The 11382-nt window shown below is 36.2% G+C and overlaps 1 protein-coding gene across 1 annotated transcript; it reads right to left on the bottom strand.

Annotated features, from left to right (window-relative positions):
* Positions 1-208: 208 nt before the first annotated feature.
* LOC128526824 (serine protease 27-like) lies at positions 209-2416 on the bottom strand. The gene is made up of 7 exons (XM_053498991.1): positions 2336-2416; positions 2134-2154; positions 1840-2008; positions 1486-1754; positions 827-975; positions 559-734; positions 209-439 (listed from the first exon to the last, which is right to left on the bottom strand). Exons 1-7 carry the CDS (start codon positions 2382-2384, stop codon positions 433-435), a joined length of 840 nt encoding a protein of 279 aa, XP_053354966.1. The 5' UTR covers positions 2385-2416; the 3' UTR covers positions 209-432.
* Positions 2417-11382: the final 8966 nt, after the last annotated feature.

Raw genomic sequence — 11382 nt, 5'->3', positions numbered from 1 at the left:
TCGCTGTGGCGACCCCTGAAAGGGAGCAGCCGAAAGACAAAAAAGATTTTTTTAGTGACTATGAAAAAGTGACTATATTTTTATATTTACTTCAGCAGAATGTTTATGTTGTGTAAAATGTTTTCTACATATTTAATCCACATGAAATGATGACAAACATGGGGTTTATTTAGGTGCTTGCTGTTCAATTATGTAAGTAGATAATCAATGTGATTACATTAAAATATGTAATTTTCAGTACATACAAGATATTTATCACAATGTGCCATTACTACATCAAAGGTGAATAACAATAACTATGTAAAAAAACTTTGCTAGATTTTTCCCAGTAAAAAAATACAAACTTGTACATTAAAACATATACAGATTGTGTGGCATCAATGCTTTAATTCTCGCTGATCCATAAGTACTGCAACAGGTTAACCCACTTTGTTAGAACCTGGCAAGACACAAGAACACATTTTAACAAAGATTTAGTGACTCACTATCAGTCAATGACTCAGGTCGTGAGAATATTTTGATTATATTTTTATATATCATGAGAAAATAAGGTCTTACATGACAAATCCAGGTGTATTTTGTATGATGATGGTAGAAATCCAGGATTGGTACTGGGACACCAGGGTGTACACACCAGGTTTGTAGGGCAGAGCACAGTCTATACCCCAGCTGGTGATACCGGTCTGAATCCAGGCTACACCTTGCTTAATCACCAAGGGACCTCCAGAATCGCCCTTTACAATTAAAAAAATCATTTGTTTTATCTTTGTTAATAATACAACTAAGTTGTATTATTTAGAAACGTATTCATATTTATCTGTGTTACCTGGCAGGTGTCCGTGCCTCCTTTTTGTAAATATCCAGCACAGACCATGTTTGGGGTAATGGATCCAAATCCCAGTAGCAAATTACAAACATTTGTGTCCACAGTGGGCACCATAGCCTCCTGCAGCACACCAGGAGATGACAGTTGCACTACACACACAAAAGACACATAAATACTAACATATTTTTAAAAGGTATTTATTAAAACACAATTTATACCCTATTTTAGACAGATCTCAAACATGCAGCTGCAAGGATAGTTACATAATAGACCACAGATATGTATTTACAATTATATATACATATATGATAGATATGATTCATAGAATGAAATGAAAATCAATCATACACAGCCATTTACAAGCCTTTATCTCTGCCTAGTGCCTAGCTTTGTGAGTCAGAAGATAAAGGAATGCCTGGCAGTATGTCCCAAAATAGCTGTAATTACTTTACACTAATTGCTGTCTTTTGACAGCATCTTTACTTCTCCTGGAACATGTATATGATGCTGCAAATACAGTAAAACACCTCTGTGGTAAAAATTTGCCTAATAAATATGAGTATATTCAGTTGTGTAATCCACAGACACCCCTGTGTGTGTGTGTGTGTGTGTGTGTGTGTGTGTGTGTGTGTGTGTGTGTGTGTGTGTGTGTATTTTACCTCCACTTGCAGTGTTTCCCCAGCCTGTTATCCAGCAGTTGGTGCCAGCTGAAAATGTGCTGCCTTGCCCGGCCAGACACACTGGAGTGATGTAGCTGTTGAAGGGTACCGAGGAGTTCAGAAGGAGAAGGGCAATGTCGTTGTTAAGGGTTGCACTGTTGTAGTCAGGGTGAATGACCACTTTTGTAACACCTCTTACAATTTGATTGGGATTAGAGCCAGACAGAGTCTGTTTCCCCAAATGCACAGTCAGGCCAGACATGGAAATGCTGAAAGGATAAAGAACGAAAGACACATGTTTATACTGTATATATATTATTTTTACCTCTCTGAAAAGCTTCCAAACAAACTGACCTGTTAACACAATGTGCTGCTGTCAGAATATACTTGTCGTTGATGAGGGATCCACCACAGAAATGACCGCCGTAAGCGGGACTCTGTAAACTAACTTGCCATGGCCAGGCCCCAACTGTGGCATTCTGTCCACCCACAATACGGCTGTTTAAAGGTGCCTGACCACAAACTGAGGAAAAAGAAAGATAAAAATCAAAGATTTAAACGCCATTGTTAACTTTTATCTCAATCTAGCTGAGCGGAACAAAAACAATTTTTTGTCTGGTAATAATTAAGTTTGAGAGAAGTACCTACCATTGAGCTGTGAAAAGGAACCTGAAATGAGAAAAAGAACATGTTTAACAAAATACAATATTCAGACTTTACACCGGAGATATGCAATTATTGATCAGTGTGCAATATTCTAAAATAAAATACAACAATATGTAACAATAAGTAAAAGGACAAACTAGATCAAGTGTTATTTTATATACTGCTGAATACTCAAATACCTTACCTTCCAAGTACAAGACCAGAACCACAATCACACACTGAAATTTCAGCATATTTGCTTTTAGGCCTGTCTTTACCGTATCTGTGAAAGTAAACAGGTGTAGTTGTCCTCTCCCAACGCTCTCTCTCTCTCTCTCTTATATCTACCCAGCACTGGTGCAACTACCAATGGTATTAGTCAAACCTGTTGCGTGACTGGAATGCTCTCAGGAAATAACCATATTACTTAACCAATTATATAATCCTGCCAAATTACATTCCAGGTCAAAAAGAAAACAAGCATGCAATATATATATATATATATATATATATATATATATATATATATATATATATATATATATATATATTATTTTATTTATTTATTTTTTTAATAGTAAAGTAGTAATCAAAAGCTTGGTATGGAAAAAAATATTTGGTCCTCAGTGAATAGCCTATCTCTGTGGTCCTAGTGCCAAAAGCAGATAGTCTAGTTCAGGATGTACGTACTTCTGTAGAACTAAACAAAATTAGAACACAAACAAGTTCAGGTTTCGCTCTTCCATCACGGTTGTGTGATCAGCAAACTTGCTGATATGATTGTAACTGTGTGTCGTTACACAATCATGAGTCAGCAGTGTGAACAGCAGGGGACTGAGCACACACCCCTGCGGGCACCAGTGCTCATTGTGGTGGTGCTGGAGGTGCAGTTCCCGATCCACACTGACTGGGGCCTTTTGGTCAGAAAGTCCAGGCGACAGTTACAGAGGGAGGTGTACAGGCCCAACAGGCCATCATGTTCACGTGTGTGTTCCTCTCCCAGTTGGCTCACACACATAAGCAAATCGGAGATGAGTAAATATATCAAGTGATCCTTCCCTCAGATTTCAAACTTAAAATTTACATTAAATGTTTCAAGATTTTAAGGCTTTTGAAATGTAGTTTAAAAATACTAGCAGTGTTGTAGTACTACACCGTACTACACCCAACATTACAGTAAGAGATTTCCTGTTAGAATGCAGGAAGTTAATTATTTTGAATATCGTAGCATTGTTTCCTGAATGATTTCTTTTGTGATGGAAGTGGAATTATAACTATAATGACATATCATATCTAGACTGTACATTCTATAATTGTTTCAATGGAACAAAGGTGAGTCCTGGGTACAGCATTCCATTCTAGTGAAGCTGTCAATTATAATAGTGATGGAAATTCCAGCTCTTTTTAGAGAGTCAGTTCTTTTGGTTCATCTCAATAAAAAGAGCTGTCTCTTTCAGCTCCCAAGTGGCTCTTTACATTTTTTAGTTGCTTAAATTAGTTTATCATTAAAATAATGTAAAATGTAAATGTAAAATTATTTGTAAAATTAATTATGAATATAAAAAAAACATACATTGTATACAATTTTTACAATTTGAATGACTTAGTATACTTAACATGAAGCAGAATGCTCTAAAAAGTAAGTTACAAAGTGCAAAAACAAAGCCATTTTTAGTTGGATCTTTGGTTTTGTACAAAAAGGTCCAAACTCTGATTGTATGTATTTTATTTATAAACTTTATAAACTATTTACAATGAAATGCATTCACATTTTACTGTGTTTCCTGCTATAACTCATTTTTGGATCTTTACCAGTGTCTTGTCTGTGTCTCGTCTGTACTGTCATCACCCTCCCTCTTGTTCCTCGATCTCTGTGTTTGTAACCCCGCCCCTCCTCTCCCTCTCACTGCATACACACAAACACCACCACCACAAATCATGACATGCCAATCGTGTGTGGCTTGAAGAGAAAAAAAAAAGCAGCTCACAGGCAGGAGCTGGCTCTGGTGGTTTTCTTCAAAGAGCCATCTCTGGCATATTTTCTTTTTGATTGACACATCACTAGATTATAAAACTAAATTGTGTGATTTCCCCTCTGCTTTAGGCACCTTGCAGAGTGTTGGCCACATGGGTTTAGAATGCTGATATAAATCATATCAGTGTACTGTATGCAAATACCGATGCAAAAGTGTGCGGCCAGCTGTAAAGTTCTCAGGAACTTGACAAACACTAAAGACGTACATTCAATCTCAGGTATTGCGTTTCTACTAAATAATATGTTAATCTTTCTTATGCGCCTATTGACAGCAAGGGACAGAGCTCATAAGCGCGTCAAGCTCCAACTGTAAATACAATATGTATTTATTCTTAATTTTCCTCTCTCTTCTTCTTTTGTATCCATAATGATTCTTCTTTGAGTTTACTTTCTCCATTTATTATTACTATTGTTTTATTATTATTATTATTATTATTATTATTATTATTATTATTATCATCAGTAGTAATAGTATTACCTTTGCTTTTGCTATGGGCTACATGAGTAAACTCACTGTAAGTATGTTAATGTCACTGTAAATACGGACAATGTCAGGGTTAACCCCTAGAGGGCGCCTTGTGCCCTAAGACTCTTTTGTGGTTTTTTTTGTTTTAAACTTTGTTTTCCAGAATGCCTTTCAGTCAGTTGTTGAGGACACTCACCTGAACCGAGGTGACTGACTAAGTCAAGTCAAGTAGGCTTTAATGTCATTTCAACCATATACAGTTAGTACACAGTGAAACGAAACAAAACTAACTAGCTAACTACGAAGCCGAATTACTTGGCTAGCTGAGACAAGACAGATTAAAATGACAACATAAATTAACGACATACATTAACAAAAAACTAATAAGCTACCTTAGAGACCCAATTATCTGGCTATCTTGGGACTGTCTAAGTTTTTATACAGAAGAGACAACATAAAGGGCACGTGCAAATGTGCAAACAAGATCGACAAAGTGACGATGCAACAAACATGATATTACAATAATCTGCGGTAATGAGGTGATAAATTAATGTAGTGGGAGGAAAAACAGTAAACATTTCATTAGTAGAAGCAAGGATTGAAGTAGTTCATGCAAAATTATAAAATAATAAATATTGTGTGAAAGAGCATTTACAGGCTGGTGTGTACAATAGTTAGGTAGTGTAGTCAGTGTCTTTGTACAGTACATGTGTTGATGAATCAGTGAAGTCTCAATGTTTTGAGGTAGTTGAGTTAATCTGAGCACGGTGGTGTAGTGGTTAGCACTGTTTCCTTGCACCTTCAGGGTCAAGGTTCGATTCCCGGGCAGGCTTGATTCCCATCCCTACGTGCATGGAGTTTGCATGTTCTCCCCGTGCTTGGTGGGTTTTATCCTGGTACTCTGGTTTCCTCCCGCAGTCCAAAGATATGCAGGTTATGCTAATTGGTGTCCCCAAATTGTTCGTAGTGTGTGATGTGTGTGTGCCCTGCGATGGATTGGCACCTGTCCAAGGTGTACAGTACGTAGTCTAGGGGGATGTCTATAATGAGATGTGCTCTCTGTCATAGCCGAAATAATAATTTGCAATTCAAAGTAATTTGTGCAATTACACCAGGTGGCGCAAAGGGATATTTTAATTCGATGCAGTTTTCAGCTTAAGTCATAAAAAAGTCATATGTTGCATCAAATAAATAATAGTAATGTTAATTTTCACCTTCGAGTATTTTATACAAAAAACATGAAAAATCAGAACCAGAGCTATTGAGATTTACTGACCAATAATGAATTAAAAAAATTGGTTCAATGTTGATTAGACAGACGATCAAGTTCATTAGCTAACAATTTTATTTGTACAAAGTACAAATTGTATCGGTTTATTGTTATTATTTTTATTTTTAAAATGTTACATTTAAAGACATTAAACTTTAAATGTAAAAATAACTGGAAAACAGACTTTCAGGATAGAACATTAGAATAACTCAAAAAATACACTGTAAAAATGCTGGCTTGTTTCTGTAAACACCTGGATGGATTATTTTCACCCAACAACTGGTTTATTCTTCATTCTCTGGTTTCTGGAATTGTTTAGGCATCAATGCATGTGTGTACAACTCAAAACCTCAATAAGTTATTAAAGATAGCGTCTATTTAAAAAAATTTCCCCAACAATTTCAAACATTTGAGCTCCAGGCAATGCCCATGTACATCCCTAATGTCGCCTTGAGTTGACATGAGTCCTCATCTGTTGAATTTTTGAGGACAACAGTTTTTTCAGCCCACATTTAATCAATAATATATAAAAATTTAGATTGTTTTTGTTCTAAAATTTATTTTGAAGTAAATTAAATAATAATAATAATTAAAATAGTAAAATAAATAGTTTAATGGTTTAAATAGTTAAAATAAATAGTTTTACTAACATCCTTATTTCTGTTGGTATACAATGTACTCACAATTCGACGTTTTTAACTCCGAATCCAAGTTGTTTTAGTTGTGCTTTTAACAATTGACATTCTCACAAAGCAGCTTTACACAATCAAAATAATTATTTAAGTTTGTATGAAATGTAAATTTGTATAAATCAAAAAGGTGAGCAAGCCGAGAATGGCGGTGACAGTGGCAGGGAAAAACTCCCACAGATGGCAGTAGGAAGAAACCTTGAGAGGAACCAGACTCAACAGGGAACCCATCCTCATTTGGGTGATAACAGATAACAGGGATTGATCTGCAGTCATACTGTGTGTTAGGAGGCTGTAAGTGTTTAAGTTAGTATAGAGTCCAGTTCATTATTGGAGACTCAGGTAGACCGTAGGAAACACCAGTCCTGAACTATTGGGTTACATGTCACAAGTCCTTAGAGAACAGCTGTCAGCATCAGGCCCATCTTCATGGTAAAGTGGAACTGCTCCCAGTCACCACACGCATCCCAAGCAGACCACATGGGACATACATGCAACGAGATCTCTAACCAGAAGCGGGACACCAGAATGAGTCAGACAGGTGGTCAGACAAGGGCAGAGGGGGTCACTGGCAGCTCAGGAACAACATGTATAGCTCAAAAGAGAGAGTAGGAGAGATAACAGTTAGTGAATGTATATTTAGTGTAGAGTGCAAGCAGGGACTCCAGCAGGACTAACTATAACAGCATAACTAAAAGAAAGAGCCAGAGGAAAACACAGACATGAGAGCTCCGTGCCAAAATGCTTGGTTAAATAAATAGTTTTTTCACCTAGACTTAAACACTGAGATTGTGTCTGAGTCTGAGTGACAATATATTCCTTATAATAGCAATTTTCCTCTGTTAGTAATAAAGTTCTTTGAATCTTAAATCTTGAAAATTGGCAATATTTCTACAGTGAAAGAATGCTATCCTGGATCTATATCAGAATCTATAATCACAAAGAGACAAAGACAAAGGTCTTTTACTGTTGATCTTGATGGAACATCGAAAGTTACAGTGTAAAAGCTTGCTTCTAGCGGCATGTGGTCCTATGACTAGAACTTCTGTCACACATTGCTTAAGTTTATTAAGCTAGTTTTCTCATCTTGATTTGCAGAGACATATAACTGTGTTTCATCAGCATAACAATGAAAACTAATAACATGTTTACAAATTATGTTGCTCAGGAAGGAAGCATGTGTCACGGTTCGGTTGTTGGCATAAATGCAGGAGGTCAAGTGACGGTTGAAATATATTCCTTTTATTAAGTCACAAAACAAAACTGAAATCAAACATTAGAGTTCGAGCACAACCATACTCAACATAACAGAGACAACGACAATTAATGCTAGACACCTGACTGACTTTCAATCAGGCTATTTATACTCATTAACTTAATTACTCGCCTCAGCTCAGGTGCGCGCTTCTATTCACCTGACCGAGGCGCCTTATGGGAAATGAAGTCTAACTCAAAACAAAACTACAACACAAACGTAGTCTTTGGGCGCTTTGGCGCCCTCTAGGGGTTAACCCTTACAGCCTGTTAAGAGAAAAAAGCAGTGGCTATAAGATTTAACCCTGTGGAACACCAAAATCCACATGAGAACATGCAGAATAGTTACCATTTAAACCTACAAACTGATAATAATTAATCAAGTAGGATCTGAGCCAGTAGAGGGCTGTTCCCTCAATTCCAACTACATTTTCCAATAAGTGAAGGTTGGAGCTGAGGTCGAGTAACACAAGCATAGTGACGCAAACCTGATCAGAGGAGGTCATGTGCTGTCTCTGTGCTCTGATGGGGCCTAAATCCTGACTGATACAGTTAGTTTATGCTATTTCTATGTAGATATAAACAGCTGCTGTGCTACTATCTTCTCCAAAATCTTAGAGATAAGGAGGAGGTTTGATATCAGCCTGTAATTGGACAGTTGACAGAGGTCAAGGTCAGGTTTCTTAATTAGAGGTTTATAAACTGCTAATTTAAAAGATTTTGGAACATACCCACTGCTGAGTGAAGAATTAATTATTTTCAACATGGGTTCTGTTATTGCTGGTACTTTCTGCTTAAGAACATGTGCTGGTAAAGGATCTAATACACAGGTGGCAGAAGAAATGAGTGAAATTAGTTAATTATGTTCAAGGGGAGTAATGTATTCTATGTTTTGATATGATGTGGTTAGCTAATATTTTACGATTTTGTCATTAAAAAAGTTTTATGAAGTTAAATAAAATTGTTAGTTTCTAAGAGCTTTTTTTAAACATAGATTAGGGTGCCCTGCTTCCATGCTGTCTGATTAAGTTCTGTGGGGTCAGATGGTGATTCAATCAAAGTTAATAACTCTGGAAGATTACTGATAAATTCCTGTGTGGTAATTGATGTAAAGATACGTTTAATGCAGTAGAGCAATGCATTAAATTTGTGTCCATGTTTTCATACGATAGTCAGATTATCATTGTAAATAACTGCGACCCCTCCACCTCTACCAGTTAGCCAAGGCTGGTTTATGTAGTCTTTCAAAATTTTTGTTTGCTTGGGAAACAGACAGTCTCAATATGGTGAACCCTAAGTGATGTCTCAGGACAGAGGATGTGCAGCTAGCAGACGGTTGAATTAGCTTGTTTGTCTGCTCTCTGGCCTGGGCTCTGGGTAGTCACTTATTATCTAGGCCTGTTCTAAGACTATGAGCTATACTATAAGAAATGAGAGCAGCACCCTTCTGAGTGGAATAATTATCCCACCCTAACTGGCCATCTTTGCCTTCAAAGCTACTCCAATTGTCTATAAAGCCCACATTAGTCGGTTTAGCGACCATAACCTAGGGTTCAGCGACCATAATTTGCTGTAGGCTATGTCATCATGTCGCATTGGGCTGGGTCCAAAGCATACTACTTTATCGGACATCACCTTTGACAATTAAAACACCTCTGTAAAGTTTTTGCTAACCTGTAAAGGCGTATATCATTAGCATGTATCATTAACTTAGAGAACCTATACTGTCCTAAAGCCCTAAAATTACCCACTATGTCTTGTGCCCTGGCTCCCAGAATACACCTGAAGTCTGTCGCTGATGGCCATAAAGTCCTGGCTAATTTGACGTGACTCAGTATAGAGTCTTATATATCCAGAGCTCTTTCAGGTTCTCAGAGGGTGCATCACTTAGGAGAGCAAACTTGCTGGGCATGTGAAGTGCAGAGAAGGTGTACTCCAATGGCTTAGTCTTAGCCTTAGCTTTGGCTGAACAAGTATGCCGCCTAGTTGTCACCCACTCCCCCACTGTGAAGGCTCTAACGCTAGAGTTGGGGGCTGGCTATCTCTGCCTGCGGAGCAATTTTCCGCTTTGCTAATAATCCTACTCACGCTTTTGACCATCTCTAAAGTCTGGATGTGCTCGTCTAACGCTAATATATTTTCCTTCAGAGAGCCTACTAATACACACCTATCACAAATACACACCTGCTCTCCACACACTGAATGAGCTAAATATTCGCCATGATACCTGAGTCAGAGTTCTGTTGTTTAGAGATGGATTCCGCTTGTTGTCCTTAGACAAAGCACAAAAATTAGAAAAAAGGCCAATAGTATTAAAACATAAAAATCAGTTTCTATTATTATTATTATTATTATTATTATTATTATGAACGGAATTTAGTATAATTAAACGCTGATACAGTGTGTTTAAAAATATTCATCACAGTGCAGTGTTGTGACCAGAATTTTTGCTTAGTTACAAATGATAAACGTTTTACGTCTTGATCAATAAAATAACCATCACCATGATCTATTTTACTAACATTTAATTAAGGCACATAAATTGTTTCAACGTGCCTATTACAAATAAAGGATTGTAAAAGGATCGCCGTCTGACTCCACACCTTTACGGAAAGAAAATATATTTCTTTATATATTATTAACTGTCAATATATTGAATGATTTAGTGTTCTGATCTAATTATATTTACAATATACGGAATAATATATTGTATTAATTTATTACAATATATAGAAAAAATACATAAGGCATTGCCGCTTTTAATATATTGAGGAATATGTTTAAATATATATCATAATGTATGTAATTTTATATTTAACAATATACTTTATAATATATTAAATTTGATTAAATATATCTACTTCTTTATAATATTATTATGCAATATGCTTATGGCTCATTTGCTTATGCACAAATTTCTTCAGAGACACATGAGAATCATTATAGTTTTATTGAACATATAAAAAATTCTCAATTAACAGCATACAGTGATGAGCCACAACAAACACCACCTGAAACTAGTCAATGTCCATACTGACCTCTGTCCACGACAACATTAAAACCAGCAGGTTAACAATATTAAAAATGTTACAGTTTACTATTACCAGTCATTTGTAAATCGAGGCCATGCATAAAAAATAAATACAGAAATGCAATAAACCTTAAACGATTACTATTTAATGTGTTTCGATAATTTATGATAGTAACTATGTTTTAATAATAATAAAAGTGACTTTTAAATGTAATTATATTTTTAAATATAAACATAAAAAATCTACAAATCATATATTTTGACCAGATTTATAATGTTTTTAATATTCCAAACCTACAGTATGAGACTAATTATCTGCAAGGTGCCTAAAGCAAAGGGAAATGCACATAATTTACTATATTCCATAACATCACTGAAATGGAATGCCCAACCCAGGACTCACCTTCGTGTTACTGAAACAATTATAGCACTTACGGTCAACATATTGATATGTAATTATAGTCATAACTCCACTCACATGACAAAAAAACACAACCAGGAATCAAT

The sequence above is a fragment of the Clarias gariepinus genome, chromosome 6 (genome assembly GCF_024256425.1).
Source record: "Clarias gariepinus isolate MV-2021 ecotype Netherlands chromosome 6, CGAR_prim_01v2, whole genome shotgun sequence".
In the NCBI taxonomy this organism is placed as follows: Eukaryota; Metazoa; Chordata; class Actinopteri; order Siluriformes; family Clariidae; genus Clarias; species Clarias gariepinus.
The sequence above is the reverse complement of the archived record's forward strand: the minus strand, read 5'-3'. Positions and strand labels throughout refer to the sequence as shown.